At 43.2% G+C, this 24,224-nt stretch overlaps 1 protein-coding gene across 4 annotated transcripts; it reads left to right on the top strand.

The window, feature by feature from the left end:
- Positions 1-23: 23 nt before the first annotated feature.
- RNF103 (ring finger protein 103) lies at positions 24-21,826 on the top strand. Of its 4 annotated transcripts, none has more exons than XM_039550605.1 (6): positions 24-155; positions 4,853-4,937; positions 5,659-5,914; positions 7,981-8,120; positions 17,514-17,629; positions 19,696-21,826. In XM_039550605.1, the coding sequence occupies exons 2-6, from the start codon at positions 4,878-4,880 to the stop codon at positions 21,272-21,274; spliced, it is 2,151 nt and encodes a 716-aa protein (XP_039406539.1). In that variant the 5' UTR covers positions 24-155; positions 4,853-4,877; the 3' UTR covers positions 21,275-21,826. The 4 variants fall into 4 exon arrangements, with proteins under 4 accessions (XP_039406539.1, XP_039406540.1, XP_039406538.1 ...); XM_039550606.1 differs by lacking the exon at positions 24-155 and adding an exon at positions 986-4,239; XM_039550604.1 differs by lacking the exon at positions 24-155 and having other exon boundaries at positions 986-4,937.
- Positions 21,827-24,224: the final 2,398 nt, after the last annotated feature.

Raw genomic sequence — 24,224 nt, 5'->3', positions numbered from 1 at the left:
GCGGCGGGCACCTCTAGCCCCCCCCGCCGGCGGGGGGTGGGCGGGTCGCTTTTCCCGGTGTCCCGGTGGGATCAGGAAGCGTTTCCCGGTCAGGTGGCGCGTGGGAGTCAGCCTGGGGAAGGGTAGCCGGCGGGTGTTGCGGATCAGGCACGGAGGTGGGCAGCTAAGCGCGGGGGCCTTGAGGGCGCTGTTGTCACGGCGACGCCGAGGCCTGAAGAGGCGCCGGGCCCGGCGAGGCCTCGGGGGGTTGTGGTGTCTCCTTCGGTTCTTGATCCTTTGGGCCGAGGAGCGGCTTAGGGCCATGGCGTGGGTGTGGTGCCGCCATCGGTGAGGTGACCCCCGGGTGGTGCCCGCGGCACAAAGGGTTCTCTCCCAGCCCCGTTGTGGGGGTGGCGTTTCGCAGCTGCCGCAAACATCGCAGAAGTAACGCCGAGCAGCGGCTCTAAGCTGCGCCAGGGCTGAGTTAAGAAGCCCGGCGAGCCGAAAACGAAGTATTTAACCTGTCGTTGGGTTGTTAACTGGTCGGTAAACTTCCTGCTCGGTTTTGTTGGCCGACAGACTGAAGTGCATTGCACTGGCAGCGGCTTATGAAAATGTGCTCTAAGAGATGCCTCAGATCGAATTCCACTTGGTTGACACCAGCTCCAGGCGAATTCAGAGGAGACCGCCAAGTTGATGAGAGGATGAATTTTCTCACTTCTATGAGAAAAGGTTGAGAAAATTCGGATTGCTCAGCCTGGAAGAGAGGAGGCTTTGGGGTGACCTGATTGTGTCATTTCAGTACCTAAAGGGAACTTAGAGGAAAGATGGGGCAAGACTATTGACAAGGGCATGTCGTGACAGGACAAGGGGGAATGGCTTCAAACTGAAAGAGAGTGGGTTTAGATTGGATATTAGGAAAAAAATTCTTTGCTGTGAGGGTGGGGAGGCACTGGAACAGACTGCCCAGGGAAGTTGTGGATGCCCCATCCCTGGGAGAATTCAAGGCCAGGCTGGATGGGGCTTTGAGTAACCTGGACTAGTGGAAGGTGTCCCTGTGTATGGCAGGGGGTTCAAACTAAATGGTCTTCAAGGTCTCTTCCACCTCAAACCATGCTGTGATTTTATGATGATGAACTTCGGTATTGGGAGGCAGTAGCCCAGGACACACAGGACTCTGTGTTTTTGTGTAGTACAGTACAAGTAAAGCTCCTAATAAATTTGGACAGAGTTGACTGGAAAACTAGCATTTGGTCTGAGCCTGGGGCAGTGTTGCTTCATCTGTGTCCAGTTTGCTGGGCAGGATGGGAAAATCAAGAGTTCTGTATTCTCACAAGAACACAGGACTTGTGTGATGCTTACGTTCAGAAATTGGTCAGATTTCGGCCCAAACTGCTGTTTTATGTGTTTTTGCTCTTTATTCATCACAAATTATGCTTAAACACAAGCACTATCTTTGGTTTCATACATCATCAGGACAGGGGTTTCATTTGTGAAGTTCTCTAGTGCTGTGGGCTCCTTGGTCATCTCAGCACACTCAAGCAAGGTCTCCTTATTTATTTATTTTGGACATTAAACAGAGCTTATCTTCTCCAAGGGGACAACAAATAGTTCTTCACTAGTGCAAAAACAGAAAATGCAAACTGCCTAGGAAAAAAGTGTCTTTATTTGAAGCTTTAATTAATCTATTCTGCTCCTGTAGGTTGGTTTGTCCCGGTTGATGTCCGTTTCTGTGCCGTTAATCACTGTGTGTTTATAGGCAAATCAGATTCCCGCAGGGGGTGACCATCAGCTCCAGCTGTGGCTGCAGAAAGCCCTGATCACCTGCCGGGGTGTCACAGCTGACCCTGAACAGGGGGTTGGGCTTCAGAACCTCCTGGCGTCCTGTCCAACCTGAATTCCTGTGTGAATCACCAGCAGATCACCGGGACTGCCTCACCCAAATGGCAGGGGGTGGAACTGGATGGTCTTTGAGGTCCCGCCCAACCCAAACCATGCCAGAATTCCGTGGTTAAACAGCCAGGGCTTTAGCTGAGCTGTCAGTAGTGGTCACTATGTTACAGATTCTCACCTCTGTTAAATCTACTTCCCATTGGCCACTAGTACATAGCAGGAAACATCTTCTGATTTAAAATTCCTCTGCCTACAACACAATAATGTCTGGTCTGCTGCCGTCTTGCTTTGAGACTCTTATAAAAGCTTCTTTGTTTTATTTAATATCAGATTACACGGAGGTACAGTTTCATATCACACCTGAAAACATGTTGAGATGCACCCATATTGATAAAGAAGCCCATCAAGAATTTCTGTGTTAGTGAATTCCCAGAAATTCACGGAATCATAGAATATCCTGAGTTGGAAGGGACCCACAAGGATCATCGAGGTCCAATTCTTGTCATCGAAGTAAATTGTATTTACAGAGTTGGCTCTTGGGAAAACTGTCTTTCAGGTTGTTTGAATACTAGTTTGCTGAACTCTTACCTTGAAAAACTCATAAAAAAGGTGTGACGTTATTTTAACATGGTAAAGGATTGAATTACGATTTTAAATCCTCTGTTTTACTGTTTTCAAAATGACAGTACTTATGTTCCCCACAGAAGTCTGGAAAGCGGATTATTGTCCGTATTCCCAGGCTGCACAGTCAGCAACTGCTCGTAGGAAAAGATGGGGGAGGAGAGGGAATCCTTGCCATTTATCAAGGGGCAGCAGATAAAAAGACTGCAGGTTTGGCTGTCTGACAGGGAAAGGTGGCTGTCCCAGTTCTCAGCATTTGGGCTCATTAGCTCCTAAATGATAGTAAAATAGTTTTGCTGCCAAAATTATTTAAAAGCAGATCCTTGCTTTGGGCTTTTGTTTAAAGGTGGAATTTATATTCTCCATTCTCGTCACATTTGTAATATTTGCTCTGTGAGCATAGGACTGACTGACTGATGACTGTTTAATGCTGTTAATTAAGTAGTGTTAACCCTGGGGTCTTTAAAAATGCCAGCACGTGTCATCTTTGTGTTCAGCCCAAATTAATTTCAATTCACTGTTAAGATATTTAGATTTTCCAGATAATTAAAACTCCCTGAAAGATTGTTTGCAGGTGACATGTCAAAGACATTCTAATTGCAACTGAAAACTAAAGGACAGCTACATCTAGAAAACAGAACATTTTCTGGAAAGGTCATCTTGGTGCATCAGATATGTGGAGATGGGGAGGGAAAAGAGGACCAGAGGGCCTGGGAGAGGTGCTGGATCCATTTAGGTTTGCTCTGCCAGACCTTTGGTCAGCTCATCACCTGCAGTTCCTGGTTGTACCCACCCCTCACCCGGGTGCTTCAGTGTTGGCAGCTGCTTTGTTTTGGGTTGTTTTTGGGGATTTTGAATACTGGCTTGAAATACCATTTGTACTTTCCTGAAACGACTCCAGGGCTTCTTGAGTTCTGGCAGATGATTGGCTTTGTCTCTGCAGGGGCCTCATTTAGTTCAGCCCATGAGCACTCGGAAATGATACACTGGTGACAGCCTCCCCAGCAGTTGGTGTTGCAAATAGTTCAGCTGTGAGTGTAGTAATTGTTGTGAGGTGCCTTCCTGCAGGGGGAAGCGAGGGCATCCCCGAAGAAATTACAGGGGAGAAACACAGGGATCTACTGGAGCAGGGTCTGAGGTGCTCATGTAAAACAAACCAAAACAAAAACCAAACCCAAACAAACAAAAAACCCCAACCCAACCATGTTTTCCAACTAAATATACAAAGTTCTTCTTCAAACTCCCACCCATCACTTCACACGGGTGGGAGTTACTTCACACTCACTTGAAACAAAAGGTAGAGAAATCAGGCAAGTTCTTGTATGTGTGACAAAAGAAAGGGGCCTTCACAAAGCTTCTGAAAAAGAACCTGGGGCACTTCAGGGCTCAGAGCCTGCCTGAGCCCCCCTGACAGGTGATGGGAAATGCCTATTTTATTGACTGTCCCCTGGCTCCACCAGCTGCAGGGACAAAGCCCCTCCCTTGGTTTTTGCCAAGGGCAAAGGATTCATTTTATTGATGCTTTGCCACCTGCTCATTAGGGAGATGGGCCCTGGCTTTGGCAGGGGAAGTTCTCCAGGCTGCAGTGGCTGTGAAGGAAGAGAAGAGCACTTGACCCCCTCTGTGAGCCCCTCCACCCCTGGTACCTTCTGTCCCACCTGGACCTGCCACCCGAAGCTCACTGCAAACCCAGCAGAGCTGCCAAAATCCCTTTGTATTTAACCAAGCAACACCAGCAGATACAAGGTTTGCAGTCCACTTTTATGTTTTCCAGATAAAAATGTTGAAGAATAACGTTGTATATGACTCCCAGTGGAAGAGCACAACATTTACCAGCCCATAAGGGCTTTGAGAGCAGCTACATCTGCAATCCCTCCACTCTTCCCTTTTCAAGAACTAAAATGAGCCCATTCTTGAAGAACACAGTGTCATGATTTTCTTCTGAAAGAGGCTGTGGTGGCTGTGTCACAGAACGAGCTGAACCTGGATTGTTGATTCATTTTTCCTTTTTAAATCATATCAGCACACTGAGAAACCTGTAAATGTGTTTTAAAGGCTCTGAGGAGTACAGTGATTTAAATGCTTTTTTCCAGATCAATATTAGTGTGCCTTTTTGAAAATTGATAGTACAGAATTACAGCGTGTACACTCTGGGGAGTTCTCAGTGTTTTTAAAATTAAGCTGTGCTATTTTTGTGCTCATCTGTGTTAGCTGCCAATTTTCATGCAAATTATGGATTCTTAAAATAACTAAACATACAAAAGCAATGTTGAGTTTCCTTCAGAGGAGAGCCTTCATCTCAACGCAGCAGCTTGATTTTAGTACGGTTTTTGTAGCAGACTAAATTGTATCTTTGCAGGCCAACATCTGTGGTACAGCCCGGGATGGTTCTTCGTGGATCCACTTCAGCGGGGACCCACGCTGTGCTCCAAAATGCTTCCAGTGTGAGCACAGATCCAACCTAAACCCTTATCCGAAGTCGGGGTGCAGCTCATGCTTGCCTTTGGCTGTCCCTTTGGCACAAGCTCTCAGCGCTCGAGTGCCAAGGCAAAGCTGCAGAGTCCGAGTTCCGACCCGTGCAGATGAATCTCGCTGTGGAATTTGCTTTCGCGCTGGGAGCGGGGCTGGCGTGCAGGAATGAGGAGCGGACGGATCATCCCTACACCCAGCAGCCCGAATCCAAATAAACTCTGTCCACTAAGCTGCCCTAAAACTGCCCGAACAGATCGGCCCTGCAAATATCGGCCCCCAGTTCTGGCTCTGTAAATATTTTTCTTCTCATGAAAAGTGCCGGCCGGGTCGGATCCTGCCCTCTCCCTCCCCGATATCGGAGCTATTTTATATGTTATTTTTCTCGCAGCAAGCACAGCCGCAGGGTCCAAAGTTGCAACCGGGGGCAGGGACGCGACCGCCCCCCGAGCCCGGTGATGCGGGGTCGGGCCGCAGTGCTGAATCACGGCGGGGGAGAAGGAGAAGGGGAAGGGGAAAAGGGGAAGGGGGAAAAGGGGAAAAAGGGGCAGGGGGGCGGTGCCGGCTGCTCACGTCACTGTTATGTCTCCGCGGCTCCGCCGGGGCGGGGACAGCGACAGCGGCGGGCGGGAGGCGGGGGGGCCGCGGCCCCGCTCCCCTGACAGCCCCCGCTCCCCTCCCTCCCTCCCTCCCCAGCCCGGCCTCCGGCTCGGCGCTCCCGGGAAGATGTGGGTGAAGCTGTGCTGTTTGCTGCTCTACTTCCTGGCGCTCTTCGTGCTGGCCCGGGTGTTCGAGGCCGTGGCGTGGTACGAGAGCGGCTTCCTCGCCACGCAGCTGGTGGACCCGGTGGCGCTGAGCTTCAGGAAGCTGCGGACCATCCTGGAGTGCCGCGGGCTGGGGCACTCGGGGCTGCCCGAGAAGAAGGATGTGCGGGAGCTGGTGGAGAAGTCAGGTACGCGGAGCTCCCCGTGACCCGGGGGGACGAACGGAGGTCGGTGTCCGGCCACCCCGCGTGGGCTCTGGCCGCCCTTGGATGGAGACCCGGGCGCTGCTTCCCTTCGGAGGGCGGGTTTGGGGAGCGAGCTGGCTCCCCCCAGCAAGGGGGCCCATGGAGGGAGGCCGGGGACCTCGGGGGGTGACGGTCAAAGCCTGGCGGCGTTGTGAGCCCGAGCGGGCTGCGCCGAGGGAAAGGCCTGCGCTGGACGGGGCACCAGCAGCGGCCCTTCCCTCCCCTTCGCCGGGAGTTCCGCTGCGGGCGGTCGGGTCAGTGCGGGTGGCACAGATGGGAGCGAATGTCGTCTGCCGTGAAAAACGAGGAGGAGAGACACCAAATAGCTGCGGTAGGCTACTGTTTACAGCTGGGGCCAGCTTGGTCCCGTGTATTCCCACCCGTTTGCTGGGTTTATTACAGGTACGGCTATCAAGATGGGCCTCAAGGAAAGCGATGATTTCATAGCTGAGGAGCAGAAGGGATGGGTACCCAAGGTTGAGGTGGTTTTATACAAGGGGAGCAGAACTAGTTCCTGCGTACAAAAAACAGCTTGGAAAAAGGCAGGGAGGCATTTCGGAAGTAAGGAGAACCAGGTGAAGGAGGTGGACTTCTTGGGGGTGATGAACAGCGAGGGATGGAGAGCAGTGGAGATGTAAGAATGGCAGAAGTGTCCTGAAAGTAAGGATGCTGCCTGGAGCAGTCGGAGGGAGCTGGCCCCAAGGACTGGGAGATGGGGCTGATGTAATAGCTGTAGTGCCAGCCAAGCAGGAAAATGTGCGTAGCTGGTTTTAAATCAATGATGGAAGGGCTGCTGATCCAGGACAGAGAGAAATCCCAGCGAGCAGGATAGGCAGTGAGGGTCTCTAATATCTGGACAGAGAGGGAGAAGGATTTAGAAGGATGTAGTGCCTGCCATATAGCCTTAAAAATTCTAGTTTAAATAATTGATATTAATCCTGGGCATTTAAATCTAATTTGCTGTTACTGTTCATTGTTTGTTTATGTTTTCATGTTGTTTATTGGCTTTGCTGCTCCAACAGTAAAAAGCATTAGGCACTTTCACTTTTGTTTCCAATCACTTTCACTCCTTGGCTGTCAGGTACTTTCATGATGTCATGATGTTTGGGTTGCATATGCTGCAGGGAAGTGTTTAACTCCAAACAAACTGTATTAACCAACTTCTTCAAATGTCATGGAAACACTTCTCATACCAACAGGCTTTGCAGCATTTTTCCGTGGTTGTGTTTTGGTGGTTTTTTTTCCTCTAAATTTTATGAATATTTTTGCAAACCCCTCAAGGGTTTCAGCTGTTACACTTATTTTTGTATTTTTAAGGAAACTGGTTTTGGACAAGACTTCATTTCTTAAAGCTTAGTAGATTAGTTACTAGAATGCTGGTTGTCATTAACAGTGTTTGTAATGATTGTGAAACAAAACATGAGAAGGAAATGAGATTGCCAAGGAATCATAATCAGATGATTTTACTGTGAGCTCTTTACATCGCTGCAACTGGAGTTCATGGGAACTTTTCCCAACTGTGCAAACAGAAGCCAACAGCTAAACTGCCTGAGATTTTTACTTTACACTGGGTTTTGGTCCAAAATTAATGATTGACATTTTGGAAGTCTGTTTGAATTATCAGTGTTAAGAAGTTGCTTGCTGCAAAATTGCAAGCCTGTGAAATGAAAGCAAAGATGTACCGACTAAAATTGCTCTCAACCACTGAATGTTGTTATTTGCAGAGAATGAACCTTAGATGTTTTTATTCCTTTGTGTGCTCATGCGTGTGGTACATCTGTGTAATCAGAAACAGAGCGTTCGTGTCTTCTGTGGTCTTACTGAAGTCAATTTGTTCATAGTCATGTCACCAGAGATAGAATTATAGTAACAACTTTAGCTACCTTTGTACTGAAAAGGTTCTCTGAGCAACCGTTCAAATATAGTTAGTTAAGCTGTTACTAGAATTCGTGAAGTAATCTTTCTCCAGTGCCATTTTAGTCGAATTTCTCCAATTGTCTCTTTTTCAGGAGACCTCATGGAAGGAGAGCTTTATTCAGCTCTCAAAGAGGAAGAGGCCTCTGAATCAGTTTCCAGTACAAACTTCAGTGGTGAAATGCATTTCTATGAGCTTGTAGAAGACACGAAAGATGGGATCTGGCTGGTACAGGTATATAAATTTTATTGTTTATTTTTGTATATTTATCACATCCAAAATGTGTTTCAAAGGAGGAGTTTATGAGGGCAGTTAACTAGTTGTAAAAATGTGTAACAAAGAGATGGTGACAAAGATAAACTTCATCTGGGAGATGAGGAATAAAAGAATAAAACAAGAAAGGCTGGAAGTGCCAGAGTTCCTATACAGACAGGAAGAAAAAAAAGCCTGTTATTCTTTAGATTGCTTTTTGAAAAGCAGGCACTTTAGAACCAGAAAACAAGTGAAGCAGCACACACTGAAGTACACAGAATATGTGAGTCCTTGGCCCTGGGATTGTAAGAGCCTGTGTAATGTGTGAAGTAGGTGCATTAGTACAGATGCTCCCAGCTGGTACAGGCTCCTGGTGCTGCTCTTCCTTTTGGCTGCATTACATGCTCAGACCCAACCAGTTTAAGTTTCTGCTTGTCTGAGAGGTTAGAGCACTTGTAAAATCTCTGTTGGCTCTTCACAAAGGCAGGAAGGATCTCAGTCTGCTAACTTCCCAGACTAGCAGACTGCTTCTACAACATATTCCAGTGGCTTAAAGTTAACTTTCTCCCAAACATTTTGGGCCCAGCAATTTTAGAGCGTGCTTCCCTACTGCTGCATGAGAACAAGAGATCATTTAGGAAAATAAAGACAGACTTTTTCCAATAGGATTCTGAAGCAATTAATCATCATTCCTGAGAACATAAGTAGCCTAGACCAAAATGTAGAAATTATTTTTCTGTGTCAACTTCTCTGTTGATAAGAGGGTGTTTTTAAGTCATAAGTTCCCTGCTAACAGCCACATCAGGCAAATCCCCCACCAGGCAATTAATTGTTCAGTTGAGAGCTCCTACCTGATTTGTCTGGTTTCACTTCATGTTTTCTCTTTAACAGCAAGTCATTAAATCTTGATAATCTATTTATTAGACCTGCACTGTCACCACATCAGATCTCACCCCAAAATAGACAAGAGGACAGATTATCTTCAGACTTGAAATGGCATTTGTGTTTTTGGAAAGATGTATTTGGAGTTTATTGAATCTGAGTTTGTGGTTTAAGTCATACAGGAGGGCAGAGAGAGAGTGTTGAAAGGAAGTTTACATGTCCCCAAGCTAGTTGACAAATACAAGCATGAATATGCTGTGAAAAACCTTCCCTCCTCCCCGTGCAGTGCCAAAGGGTGAAATATGATAGTTCTCTGTTGTCTGTTGCTTGCAGAATTTTACTTGTAATATATTTTCCACTAGCATCCTAATAGCAGGTCAGATAGGCTGTGTTTTGATATCTCTAGTGTGATGAATGTTGTCATCATTCTGGGAGTATTTGCACAGCTATTCAGTTGGTCACAATAGCTGTGGAAAAAAAAATAGTGGAATTTACTGAATGATTTACTTGCTGAACACTATTTGTCTGTTTCTCTCCAATAAAAACCACAAGACATGTCTAATTTCTATTTTTCATTCTTGCTTTTCAAGTTTTCATCACTTTGGAGTTTTCGTTTGCTCCATTCCCCACCACAACTCCTGTCTGGATAACTCCCATGCTGGATTCTTTATGTCCTTTTCACAGGTTTTCCCACACTCTTTTCTTAGACCTCATCCCTGCAGAGCTAGTTTTTGCCATCACTTCCCGGTTCTAACTCTTGATTCTCTCCCTTGCCCATCCTCCTTTGCCATTAGGAATCCTGTGGAAACTTTCCAGCTAATTAACCAGCTCAATGCTCGTGCAGGGGAGCGAGGATGCCTCATGGTTGGGTTTGGTGACCTTGGGCAAGGTTGGAGATTCCCCTGCTGTGTTGTTACTGGCTGGGAAGCAGAAAGGATCTCCAGATCCTTTTCAGTATCCTGAGCCTTGAATCCCTGTTCTCTGGGGTTGCTGGAAAGGAGCAGAGGGAGAGGAGCAGTTCTGGCTCAGCTGGCACAGTGGCTGTTGCTTGAGTTGGTTTGAACACTGTGATGATGTATGAGAGGACTGAGACTTTGAAGATGATTTTTATTTTCCAGTGCATATAAATGAAATTTCTGGTGTGGCACAGGCTGAGAATGTGACAGTCATCACTGTCTGCAGAGAATCAAAAGGAAAAAAGAGGAAAGGATTACTATTTTTTTATAAGTTTGACAAAAATTGAGGTGTGAATTTATTATTTAGAGTCAGCAAGATGAATTCCTTGAAGAAAGTCAAAGTCAATACACAAGGAATCAGTGTTTTGTGGCTTTGTTTCTATATTTTCTGGAAATCCACATGCAAAGCATCCCAGTTCAGTGGGAATTTGTTTACCAGTGTAGCTGTTCACAGGTCCCGTGTGGCGCTTCCGTAGAGGCACAGACAGCAGCATGTTCTTTCTCCTATTAGCTCATGATCTCATCACCTTTCCTTTTATGCCATTCTTGCTTGTCAGCTGCTGTTGTGCACTTCTTTGGCTGGCAAGGAGGGTGGCTGATAGTTTCTGGAGCTGCTTCTCTTGTTGGTTAGAAGAGTAACATGCCTTACTTTTCCAGGCTCTGGTTGGTCTCTAGAAGCCTGTCACATCCAACAATATTGTAGTCATTATGGCTTTTGAAAAGGATCTACAGATAAAAATCCTCTTTGAATGAAGTTAAAATCTAAATGAATGTGTATTTTTTATTTTAAAAGTCTCTGCTGTAACATAGTGGCAGAGAGAAGTAAAGGGAACTTTCTTCCTGGCATTGAAGTATTAGGACGGACATTTTGATTGTGTCTGGTAGAGGTGCAAAGGCCATTATTATGGATATAAAATTCTGCAGTCTGTTCTGCATCTCAGTTTCTAGTTCAAGTGGTGTAGTCACAGGGCAAGGGATGTGCTTGCAGTGTTCTGGTGGTGATGGTTTGTTCTTTCTTTTGCTTGCATGTAGGATGAATAATTTTCATATTTATTTGCCTTTTGAGTTTTACCAGGTGATCAGCTGTTTTTGCTAGAAGGACACAAAGTAGAAACACTCAATCTTTCAAAACACATCATTCAGTATTTGTGTCTTTTCCAATAGCCCTTCAGGATCATTTACCATAGGATACCTGATTTTAAGTTTCAGTTTTCTTCTTGAGAGGCTTCATATCCAGTCAAGGGTGCATGATACCATCAGCTGGAATGTAATAGTCCTTGTATTGCCTGTGTGTCTATGTTAATTCATTGCAGAAGCTCATTTATTCTCAACCTCTGACTTAACTGAGAGCTTAACTGACTGTCCAGATCAGTGCATAGATCACCTCACCTCCCTTGAGAAACTACACGTAATTTTGAGGTGGTTAATTTTTGCATGCTATGATGGATGTAGTCTTTGTCTATTTTAACGTGATTTCTCACAATCTCTTTCTCAGTTAAGAAAGGCAAAAAATCTTCAGATATCTTCAGTCCATATGGGTGGATTCTGAATGAGTTGTGAATTCTTAGGAAAGAGAGTCTAAGTGGAAATTCAGTTCCATCAACACATTGTCAAATAATAAACAGAAATTGAGATGTCTCAGAGTTAACAGAAGTGCAGACATTCATGTAGAAACCTACTGACATTATGTGGAATAAGTGAGCTTTTTTCCAAGTTTCTAATAAGTAAATTACCCATCCATTTATACTTAATTGTATGTTTACTTCTATTTTATCTATAGAAGCAGAGTTTGCAGCATAGTTGTTGATGAGAAAGGGTTCTGTGACTAGAGTGTTTGAAACTTTTTATCTTTGTGGATCCCTAAAAATCTTCCAGGGCATGCATGGTATCTTTACAGTAATACTGAGTTTCCTCTGCTCTTTTACCCTCTGCAAGCACTGTAGCAGAGTTCATGGGTGTCTCAAACTGGAAACCACTGAACCAAACAGACAATTCTCATGTTTATACAACCTTACCAGTTCATTAAATCAGTTAGAAATCAGTTTTGTCTTTGTCAAAACTACACAGTTTTTCTCCAATTCAAATGTCTGTATTCCCTTACGTGGAGAGTGACTTGCTGAGGCAGGGTGAGGACTGACTGCTCCTGAGAGAACTACCTGTATGTGTGTATGTGCAGCAGGGAATGATGTCTCTTACTTAATGGGTTTTGTTCTTCCTGGTGGTTTGAAGTCTGTCATGGTGCCCTAGTGTCCAGAGTTGAGGAGCACTTGAAGTTGTCGTCTTCATGGCTGAGCTGTAAAACCAAGTTTTGACTGTGTGTTCAAAATTGTGTGCTGTTGGTATGAGCAGGTGTGCCTGACACTTGCCATCCCAGCTAGAATTGGTTAAAATAATGAGAGCTGGAGTACATGAGGTGTTTGTTCTGCATTTGCCCATCTCTGGCTCATTGTCATGCCTTGTGATATTCGAGCACTTTTAGTTGTGAGTGAGCCTCAAAACTTACTGAGAACAAATCTCATTCCTGTGACCTGCTTTGAAATCTCTGCATGCCTGTCTGAAAGAAATTGAACAAAATCTGATTTAAATGCACAGAAAACAGGAGAATGCTCAAGTGAGGTCATTCTCATGCCATGCTCAAGTACTTCAGGGGTACCAGGAGAGGAGTCTGTCTTTGCATATTGCATTGCTACAGCAAACTCTAACATCAGCTGTTTCCTCAAGTCTCCTCAATTTCAGTCATACTTTTACTTGTATTTTAGGAAACTATGTTTCATAAAATAATCTTTTAAAATGCTTAATGATACCTGGAAATTAAGGAGTAGCTGGATTGATGATGGTTATAAGGTAGCTATTGCAATACTGATGCACCTGTCCAATACACGTTGGGTTTAGATTAGGCGAGAGAGGCAAAGTGCTTTGCTGACTTAGTCCTGTTTTTCCAAGTGTTTGTATCTTTCTGGAGCCAGGATATTTGCTTTTAAAGTCTATTCTTTAATATCATAACTATGACTACTTTAACATATAGATCAAAAAAATTATATTTTTCTAATTTACTAATTTTTCTAATTACTTTCTTGATTGAACTCTTTGGGAATAATTCTGTGTAATTCAATGTCATGAGAACTCTTCCAATGCAAAAGCTCCCTATTCAACTGTCTTTTGAAATCATCAGGATCTCAGCATTTTCAGTATTACAGAGATGGTAATTCAGACCCTGTAGTCAGAGCCAATCCTCTGGCCTGGGTTAGGTGTGAGTTAGGGAGCAGATCCATTCTGTGATGTGCAGTTGTTGAGTAGCAGGGTTACTGTGATCCTATTGGATTCCCTTAGCCTATTAAGATGATTAATGAATTAATTGAGTTACCCTCATTGTCTTACTTGTCACTCTGACATGTGATATGTCACAGATTGTGAACATAGCTAATAATAAGCAAAGCTGGAAGGATTTGGCTTCTCCAAACGTGGTATTTGTTTCCCAGCTGTGTTAGCTGATCTCCTAAAAGGTACCTTCTATGAGCTTGGGCTTTATTTCTGTAACATTAAATGGACTGTATGATTGAAAAGGATCTTTTTGATGAGCTAGTTCAGCTTTCTGCTACACTGTAGAATTTGTGTTTAGAAAATATCTTGCTGTCTCTCTTACACTGTAAGTTGTTCAAATACTCCTGTTGACTGTTTTCTTCTTGGAAATGTGTGTCTGACTTCTGCTTGGCTGCATTCAGGGCTAATTTGTATTGGGCATAAATTGACATTGCCTTTTAGTTTCACTGAGTCCTGATGTCAACCCCACTCCTCCCAGTAAGTGAGGTCAATCAACCAGTTTGTTTTGTAAGGTGTGATGTATCCTGGGCTTTGCTTGTTTTGCAGCCAGTTAATATTGATGGCTCATGTTTTCTTGTGGAGCAACTGATAGCCCCAAGCGTTTCTTCCCATCGCTGTTTCTAACTGATGAACTCCCCAAGTGTCCTGTTCATTACTGAATTCAATTTCATGTGTGACACTCTGCATTACAAGATTTGTGCAGCTCTTCCTACATGGTGTTATAATCCTCTTTCCCACATAGATGTGCTTCTCAGTTTTATGTCTTCTACAAATGGCTTTGGGAGACTTCAAGTTCCCACAGGAAGGGCATTAATGGGAATATATGCTGAACTGAGCTCTAAGGTAAATCTATTAAGATGTCTGTTAGCACCTTTCTGGCATTTTGATGTCTTTTTGCTGTAGCCGATTTCTTGCTCATTTTAAAACTTTTTTTTTTTTACTTACTATAAAAGCCTATCTGCAGCTCTCATGTAAATTTTCCATGTGGCATAATACATGATACAAACTACAAACAGGGTACTACATTCCCTTTTTCTCTTGAAGCTTTGTTCTTTTCCTTCAGGGAAAATATCTCTCAATCAGGAATGTATCTTTAGTAATTACATGCTGGAAAGGGGTAGAAAATGCCATTGTCTCTGCATCTCTAAAATTTCTTCTACACTTTTGCATCCTATTGAAATCAAACTGGTGGGATTTTTTTTTTTCATTTGCTCTTTAAATATAGCTACAAACTTGTTATTGTCCTGTCAAAATTTGAATTGTTCTGACATTCTGACAGGGTTTTGTAAGAATTTTTCACAGGTTCACCTGTGATCCTGTGTGTGTGCTTGTGCTACAGTTCTGGAATGGAGATTTCCTGCTTCATCTGATTTAAGTGCATTAAGTTATTTGAGTTCTGCTTTCACCTTCAGGTTGATACAGTTTCTTCCCATTAATTTGCTAACTGGTCCATGGCCAGCTGCCTCCCCTTCACAAAAAACTGAGTCACAGCATTAATTTAACTTTAAAAAGAAAATTATCTTACATTTCTGTCCTGTCTTCATTGTTTGGTGATCCTGATGCTTCTCCCCCTGTTCTGTTCTTATTCATATGACTGAAAAACCTTTTGGTACAACTTTTAATAGTCTTTGTGTGGTCTAACTTGAATAGCTCATTTTTCCTTACTTTTTTTTTCCTTGCATATCTTCCTTTGATAGCTCTTCCTTTTGACCTTTTTTCAATCTTTGTAGATTGTCAAACCATTTCTAACCTCTCTTTGGAAGTGATTGCTAGGAAGAAGTAAAGGACTTGACAACCTTTTTTTCTTCCTTACTTGAAATATAAAATTCTGATAGCTTTAACACCATGGGCTTGAAGAACTTCCAGGCCTCTTCCACGTTCAAATTCCCAGTCTCCTCAGTCACAGGTTTTTAAGCTAAATTTCTTAACTTACCAAAATTCACACTTCTTAAATAAAATCTGTTACAAGTGTTTGCAGGTTATTTTTAATTTAAACTGAAGTACATTTTGATTGCTTAACCTGCAGTATTTTCTTGGACTCCCTCATGCACAGAGGTGGTGACTGCTTTCCAAAATACAAAGCCTTGCCTCGGCTTGGTGAACTCCCAGTGCTGTAAGTGGGTGTTGTCTGCAAGGAGCAGCTGCAATGGACATGTTTATTTGGATTTTTTTCCATAATGACATAAAAGCATGAGCCCAAAATATTTTACAAAGCTTCAGTGTGCAAAACCATAGTAGGGTTCCTCTACGTAGTTGCAAAATACAGACTGCTACTTAGGTCGTTGTTCTTCAATATAAATAACTTTCTCCAAGAGGAAAGACTTTTTCATAGGAAAGGAATTAAGCTGGTGTTAAAAATTCCACCAGTACAGGCAGATGACAGTAAAATATAATGGTGACTGTAATAATGGCAACAAATTTTTGTCTTGACATTTAAAGTGAATGTTGTGGTGCCAGGCAGAAGGAACAGTGAGCAGGATCTATCCTCCTGCACACAACATTAGCATTCTCTCATTACTGTTTTGGAACATGCACACAAGAGTTTTGGAAGAAGCCAATCTCTGAGTAGTTGTACCAAGGAGTAATTCAGTCACAAGTTTTACTTCTGTGCCTACTAATATAGTAGTTCCTTGCCATGTTGGATGCATTTATCATGCCATAGTAGCTCCGAGGATATTCTGGTTTTAAGGTGTCCTTAGGAATTTGGTCTCTCTTGATTGAAGTGTATAAAAGGAAGAAGTTTAAAATATCCAAGGCTTCAGTTACATTGGGTGATTAAAGAAGCCTCAGTAATACAGCAGATTTCCCAGCTGGTTGTCTCGGTGCATGATGGTTACATTTATCTAATGAAAAAGGGGTTTCTATGTGATGTGTATGTTTTGAGAATAACTTGAAGGATTCTTACCTAGGTGTTCACCTCTGGTGTTATTTAAACATTTTGGGCTTAGTGGAATGGGAATGTAATCTGTGACTTCAGTTTGTTTCCCTATGTAGAATGTTCTGCTTGGTGAATTCTTTTATTTTAAGATTCTGCGAGGCTGCTACTTAGCACAAAGCAGATAATATGTATGAGTCTCAAAGGCTGGACTCGCTTTCTAGGTTGAATCTCAGCATGTCCACAGAGAACTGTTAATCATGGTGACAGCCCAACTTCCAGGGGCAAGCTGACATTTGAGGTTATTAAGTCAGAAAACGATTGGAATAAGTTTACTGGCGAGTAAACAAATATCTAACAAATGGAAGTTTCAAGATTTAATTTAAAATTATATTTTAAGTGGCTGCCAGTCAGCCTGCAGAAGCATGTGAGGCATTTCTAAAATAGAAAATGTGACGGCTCATGGAATAGTGCATGATCAGTCATGTCATTCAAAATTACCTGTCAGCTGCAGGAAGGCAGGGTTTTCTTTTCCTTGTGGGCTTTTTCCCCCTCCCTATACAGTTATAAGTCAGAGGATGAATGCTGCTTCTTTGTCATCTGTGTCAGCAGAAGCTTACGGCAAGGTAACCTGAAGTATGACTTTAATATACTGTGTTAGAACAAATTAAACCTTGGGATAGATCACAGCAAATGATCATCCTGAAATGGCAGATGGGACACTGGAGTTGGTGGAACAGTCACATAAAGTTACAGAGTGAGTCACGGGCAAAGCCAGAAAGGAGTCAAGATTCTTAGGGATTATCTGGGAGTTTGATCAGTAGTTTCCACTGCTCAGGAATGGCTGTTGGCAGTTTAATCTGGTACCAGGTACATGCATTCCCACTCATTCTACTTGCTCTGAGACAACATTTCTTTGGTATGTTGTAACTTTTGAGGGAGAATTGAAATGAAGTAATGGTCTTTTTTTTATTGCAAAGAAGAGGAACCTGCTGCATCCCTTTCCTTTCTCCCCTACTGTCGACTGGGTAATGATAGTTTTGTTATTTTACCACAAAGTGGTAAAGTTTTTGTTAACTACTACTGATTTTAGTATCTTTACATGTACTTAATATGATGATGCACTTCTGTCTCTCTGTAGAAACCACATTTCTGTCTTAGAGCTCACTTGCCAAAGACATTTACCATGATTCCCAGTTGTACATTCCTACTCTGTGTCCTAACAGAAGGGGAAAGAGTATCAAGCATGACTGTCTCTGTTTTCATGAAACTTGATCTTCATTTCAGGAACCAAACTGACTAATATTGTGATACTAAACTAATACTTCTTTTTGGCAATAGGTCATAGCAAATGACAGAAGCCCACTGGTGGGTAAAGTCCACTGGGAGAAAATGGTGAAGAAAGTCTCAAGATTCGGCATACGTACTGGCACTTTTAACTGTTCCAGTGACCCCAGGTATATCCTTAAAGGATTATCTAAATCCCAAGAATATCTTAAGACTCAGCTGTGTTCTTGCAGCAGGGCTTGCTGTGTTGTAAAAGTAGCTGTGACAGAAGGTGGCTTTATTCATGTTTTTATCTCTCCTAAAGTCTGCTCAGAATGCTCCATTACATTATTTATCAGCTCTGCAGCTTCCTAAAGCGTCGTGTGGGAAATGCATGAGTAGACTGTGGACAGCATAATACCGCAGTGGAGAGGAATGAACAGAAGAGTTTGGCCTTCCAGTCCAGGCATTCAGGGACAGGAATTGTGCTTGCTTAGGACAAAGCCAAATATATCAGTTTTAGAGTTGTTATATCACCATCTGGAAGGGGGAAGCACAGGTTAGCATGAACCTTGCATACAGTGCCTGCCTCCCAGAATTACTGACAAATCCTGTTCCCTGACAAATGTATGTTTATATATAAACTGGCACACACCCTTGGACAACACACAGTGTGCTGTGCAAGAGTCACTGTGTTTGCATATGATTTCGAACAAGGAAGAGCAGACCCAAAGAAGCTATTAATAATTCTCTGTTACTGTAAAAAGAGGCTTTTTTTTTTTAACATTTTGTTGGAGGCGTTTGCTTTACATGACAGGAGACTTTGTCTAGAATTCCAGTGGCATGTATGGATACACACATCTTATACAGCTTAAGTCCTAAATGTTTACAGAAATCTCAGTGTTAATCATAAGAGGAAATTCTTAGGCTTTGTAGTGCTTATGCAAAATAATCTTGTATAATCAAAACTCTGGTATTTGAACATCTTAAAAATTTGGCAGTGTTTCTCTTTGCATAGCTCCTAAGTAGCCTTAATGTTCTGATCAAATACTATGTTTTAAATTAATTCTTTTTTTTAATGTTTTGTCAGAAAGAAATGTTTTGTCAGGTAAACCCGTGTAAATAGATTTCATCAGGTTGCAGCTGAAATTCAGAAGAATACTGCATGCTGCAGTAATCAGGATACCTTTATTAGTAGGGTAATACCTTATGGCTCCTTCTAAAAATGCTGCATTCAGATTCCTGGGAAGGGGAGTTGTAATTGTCTAAATACATGTTGACAGACCAAAACGAGAGAGGATGTAGGTAAGATGGCTGGTGAATGAGGCTGGTGGTCCCCAATGTGCAGGGTTGTCAGAGATAGTTTGTGTGCCTGTTGGCTCTGTCATATTTTGATTGTTGAAGCTTGCCAGATACTTCCTTAAAGGAGGACTAGATAATTTGGTGTAGTGATATTGGTAGGAAAGATGCATGAGAGAAGGGATCTTGTGAGTCAGCAGATTAATCTCAAGAGTTACTGGGCTCTGGACCATGGGTCAGGGTTCAGCCATGAGAGCCTCTTCTTTTAGGTATGGATTTGGGGTTCATCCCATCTTCCTGCCAGACAGGATTATTTTTTAGCCCAAATCATCCAGCAGCATGTGTCTGCTTCCCATTCCGCTGGTTTTGTGGCCGGCTCTCTCACCTCACCCCTTAGCCTGTCTGCATCCTGCCAAAATGGTCCCAGTAGGAAGTGGCACTTGTCAGCTTCATTAAAGGAACTGCGAACAGAGCAGTGTCTGCTCAACTTCACCCCATGGCTGCTTAGCAAAACCAGGATGGAAGGAATCACTGGGAAAGCTGTGGGATATTGAGTTACACTGGAGTGGTTTTCTTCTTGGCTGGAAGGCCGAGGAAAAGTAGCTTCTAATACTAAAGCTTTAAAGTAAAGAGTCAGCTTGTGTATTATTCAAATCCAGTTACAAAGCATGAATGGCTCCATGGCTTTGTTTTCTTTAATGACCTGTGAAAATTAACACTATTTCTCTTCCTGTTTTATGAATACCTAATCTCTTTACAATGTTCCTGTAAAATATAAACATATGGTAAGAACAAATATGCTTTGCCAGAGAATATTGGGTGCCCTTATTTCCTGCTGTTATATTGTAAGGGTTCCCAGGTGCTCAGCATGTCTCATTTTTGGGCTTAGAATAGAAATGTAAGGACTCAGTTCTGGGGCTATGAAACTCTGTAATCTAACCTGCTGTTTTCTTTGTAGATACTGCAAGAGGAGGGGTTGGCTGAAATCCACCCTCATTATGTCGGTTCCACAAACCAGTACCTCCAAGGGAAAAGTCATGCTTAAGGAATACAGCGGGCGCAAGATTGAAGTGGAGCACATTTTCAAATGGATCACGGCCCACGCTGCCTCTCGGATCAAAACCATCTACAACTCGGAACATCTGAAAGAAGAATGGAACAAAAGTGACCAGTACCGAGTGAAAATTTACCTATTTGCCAACCTTGACCAGCCTCCAGCGTTCTTCTCTGCACTAAGTGTAAAGTTTACTGGAAGAGTAGAGTTTATTTTTGTGAACGTGGAAAAGTGGGACAATAAAAGTTACATGGCAGAAATCGGTATCTACAAGACACCATCGTACATACTTAGGACTCCTGAGGGGATTTACAGGTATGGAAATAACACTGGTGAATTTATATCACTACGTGCCATGGACTCCTTTTTGCGCTCATTGCAACCAGAAGTTAATGATTTATTTGTTTTAAGTTTAGTTTTGGTTAATCTGATGGCTTGGATGGACCTGTTTATTACACAAGGTGCCACTATAAAGCGTTTTGTGGTTCTTATAAGCACTTTAGGGACGTACAATTCACTATTAATTATTTCCTGGCTACCAGTGTTAGGTTTTTTGCAACTACCCTACTTAGACAGCTTTTATGAGTACAGTTTAAAACTCTTCAGGTACTCTAACACAACTACTTTGGCTTCTTGGGTGAGGGCTGATTGGATGTTCTACTCTTCACATCCAGCCCTCTTCCTCAGCACATACCTTGGCCATGGTTTACTAATTGATTACTTTGAGAAGAAGCGAAGACGCAATAACAACACGGATGAAGTAAACGCTAATAATCTGGAGTGGCTGTCGAGCCTGTGGGACTGGTACACCAGCTACTTGTTTCATCCCATTGCTTCTTTTCAACATTTCCCTTTTGACTCAGATTGGGATGAAGACCCAGATTTGTTCTTGGAGCGGTTGGCCTTCCCTGATCTCTGGCTTCACCCTCTGATACCAACTGATTATATAAAAAACTTACCCATGTGGAGGTTTCAATGCCTCGGCGCCCATTCTGATGAGGAAATGCTGGAAACCTTTCCAGACAGCGAAAGTGACTCTGACAGTGAAAACAAAGAGGTCTTCAGTAGCGACAGAGAAGTCTCGGAGGACGATGAGCTGAGCACGTTTCACAGGTGCAGTGAAGGAGAGCGTCGGTGCGGCGTCGAGACCTGTTTGTGTGCCAGTCAGTATTGTCACCATGAGCCATCTGAACGCAAAGCCAGGTCCTACGGCTCGTACAGCTCCACAGGTGACATGGAGCCAGACTGGTCCGCCTGGCCCTCCGACATGTTGCACTGTACGGAATGTGTGGTGTGTCTAGAAAATTTTGCAAAGGGCTGCCTGCTGATGGGCTTGCCGTGCGGTCATGTGTTCCACCAGAATTGCATTGTGATGTGGCTGGCGGGTGGGCGACACTGCTGCCCCGTCTGCAGGTGGGCGTCCTACAAAAAAAAGCAGCCATACATACACCCGCAGCCTTTGTCGAGTGAGCCCCCGTCTTAGCTGTGTGCCTATGTCCTTCGTAAGCTTTCAGGATATTACTGCTTGCCTTTTAAATGTTAGTCACTTAAAAGATTACGTGGTTTGAAGTTTTAGTTTAAATGTTAGTGCAGTGAACTAAAATATACATGATGCTAACGTTAATGACAGAATCATTTGGTTGCCTTGTATGTTGAACTGAATGCAAACTTACCGTACAATAACTTGTCCTCTTCAACATCTGGAAACTTGATGCTGTTTTTGTAAGCACAAAAATCAAGCCTACAAGAGAAGCGTATTCCAGCAAACGTTTACAAGTTAGGATGTGGGTGAAATTGAAATTCTAATCGGAGACAATTGCTTAATTTAAGTGTTTCTTATTTTAGAGTCTGTTCTGGACATCTTTGTTGAATAATGTATGTTGTAAGACAGTACCATTTAAAAAGAAATTGATGAAATAAATTATTTTAAAAGGAGATTTGTAATGTTAATTGTTTTGATAAATATTTTTTGTGTATGGTTACAGATGTCTTGCTGGCCTGATTTATCTGTGAAGACAATAAAAATATAACACAACTTTTGTGACTAATAAATCATCTCCTAGGGATGCAGGAATTTAGTGCTCTGAGCCACTAGCCAAGGAGAAGGCAATGGTGTTTCACTGGGAACTACTTCCTTCATAAGTTGCTGTGTTGATGTGCTTCTCTGCTTGATCAGTGGTTTTCAGTTGATTACAAGCTGCTTTTCCAGATGGAGACCCTCTTCTACCAGCTGTCTCTCCAGCACCCTCATCTGCAGACATCTAGGGAGACTTTAGGATAGCTCCCTCTACAGCCTCAAAGTAAACTGTTGTGAAGGAGCAGGGTATTGTCATGCAGTGACAAAAGTGGTTCGTAATGGTAAAAATTGCCAGCTTCCAACTGTGCTGGTATTCTGAAGTGATTTCTGGTTTCTCTGATAGTTCTTTGGTGCCATAAAAAATTGAGTCTGTTGTTTTCTTTATATTTTAATATGAAGCTCTGATTTTGGTTGTACCTTTCAGAAATCATCTGGCTGAAAATAGAGAGGAACTGTTGGTTGGAAAGAAAAAGGTGTGTGGGGGGGGAAGAGCAGGAGATGATATGAGTAGAGGAAAAGCCTAACTAGAAAGATATTTTCTATTGTCTTGTTTAATTTCTTTCCTAAATCTTGCCTATGTGATATGAAAGGAGAATAATGACATAAAGATGATGATGATAATAGGAAATACAAACACAGTTCCCTGTTGCAGTTACAACCCTCTCCCTCTGTCTTTATAGATTTGTGGGGCTGGTGCTCACAGAGCTGCTGACATTTTTTTATCTGTCCAGGGTACCTGGGCACACTCTTTTTTATAAACAAATGTTTCACGGCTCTGTCACCAGGTGTGTTCCCCAGAGGATCTCCATGTAATTAGCAGAAGAGCTGTTTTTAATTTACTGAGTCCTTTTTCCTCTCTCATTTCCTTTTTCCCGTGGCAGTACTGAAGCAGAGAGGTTCAAGGGGCACAATATCAGCAACTCTCCTGTGGTCCAGAAAGTCATTTTCATTCCAGTTGAGACCTGCCAGTACATGCCCTGTCTCTGTCATTACAGCCTCAGCAGAGCAGTGGAGAGGCATAATGAGGGCAAAGATCATTTCTGCTTCCAATTTGTGCAGCACTGTGGCATATGTGCTTGTCATGAGTAGCTGAAATCCACATTGTTTCAGGATTGTTTTGAAACCTGCACTGAGGCCAAGGCAATGGAGAAGTTTTGTGAGTATAGCTAAGGCTGTAGCTGAGGTGCTGACACACGCAAGCGAGGTGCTGTAATCACAGCCTGCTGTAGCCTTTCGCTGGTACGTCGGCAATTTGCCAAACGCTGTGAGTGCTAAGCTGGAGTAATGCTGTGTCCTTGGAGCACTGAGTGCTTGTGGAGCGCACCTCTGCTGCTGAAGGCTGACCTCCTCACCCTCACTCACAGCTCCAGCAGCTCTGCCTCTGTGCCCTGGGTCAGCCTTGTTTGCAAACCTTTGTGCACACCTGTTTCAGCTAAAGACTTGTTTTAATGGTCTCAGTTGCGCTACTCATCCAGTTCTTTTGATGGATGACCCAAACTGCTGTTTAATTAGCAGGAGGGCCACTGAGGGCACATCCATAGGAGCAGGTAATTATGACCAGTAGGTAGCTGTGGCAGAAGGTTTGGTCCCCTCGTGTCTGGGTTTATATAAATTGTTGTGGTTCAGTTCCCAGCAACGCATCTGTTACAGAATCTTGAGCAGCTGGCACAGTGTATTGGGAGTCCCAGCAGGACAGAAAAAGCAGTTGGATGTGTTTATTTTATGAAATGCTCGTGTCAGTAGCAGCAGAAGCATCCAAGTAACATTGTTTTCTACCGAGTGCAGGATCTCAGACAACCCTTCCTCACACGCTGACAGTTGAACATCCGGAGAAGGGAGCAAAGGAGCAAAGACTGCCTGTAGCAGGGTCAGCAGTTTCGCTGCTCACATGTTTTGCCTCGCAGGGCTGGGTTGTGCTAGTACTTGTGAAGTGTCTTAACTGAGATGCTAAACATTCCTAAAGTGGTGTTTTATTCTCTCATGCCTCGTGCCTGGAAGCTAGAGACCAACTGCAAACAGAAAATGTCAAAACACTTGAGGTGAGGGTATTAACTTATTTGTTAGGTTTAATAAAGGCGATGGATATTTTGTGCTGCTATTACAAAGGAAGAATTTAAATAATCTCTGAAGCTCTTTGCCGCTCTTGATTTCACCAATTCTTGTTTTATTAACACTGGCTTTCCCACTGCTGGTGCTCAGTCCAAAATGAGAGCTCTCCTTTCCAAAGCTTGTTTAGATCTTTGTTCTGCATTAGATTTTGGAGGGAAAGATGACAAAAAGTGAAACTGTACATTTTTGTAACTGTCATTAAAATGTCTGTCTCCAGTAATTAAATAATGAGGGTAAGCATAATTGT

This window comes from Corvus cornix, chromosome 4, assembly GCF_000738735.6.
Source record: "Corvus cornix cornix isolate S_Up_H32 chromosome 4, ASM73873v5, whole genome shotgun sequence".
NCBI lineage: Eukaryota > Metazoa > Chordata > Aves > Passeriformes > Corvidae > Corvus > Corvus cornix.
The sequence above is the reverse complement of the archived record's forward strand: the minus strand, read 5'-3'. Positions and strand labels throughout refer to the sequence as shown.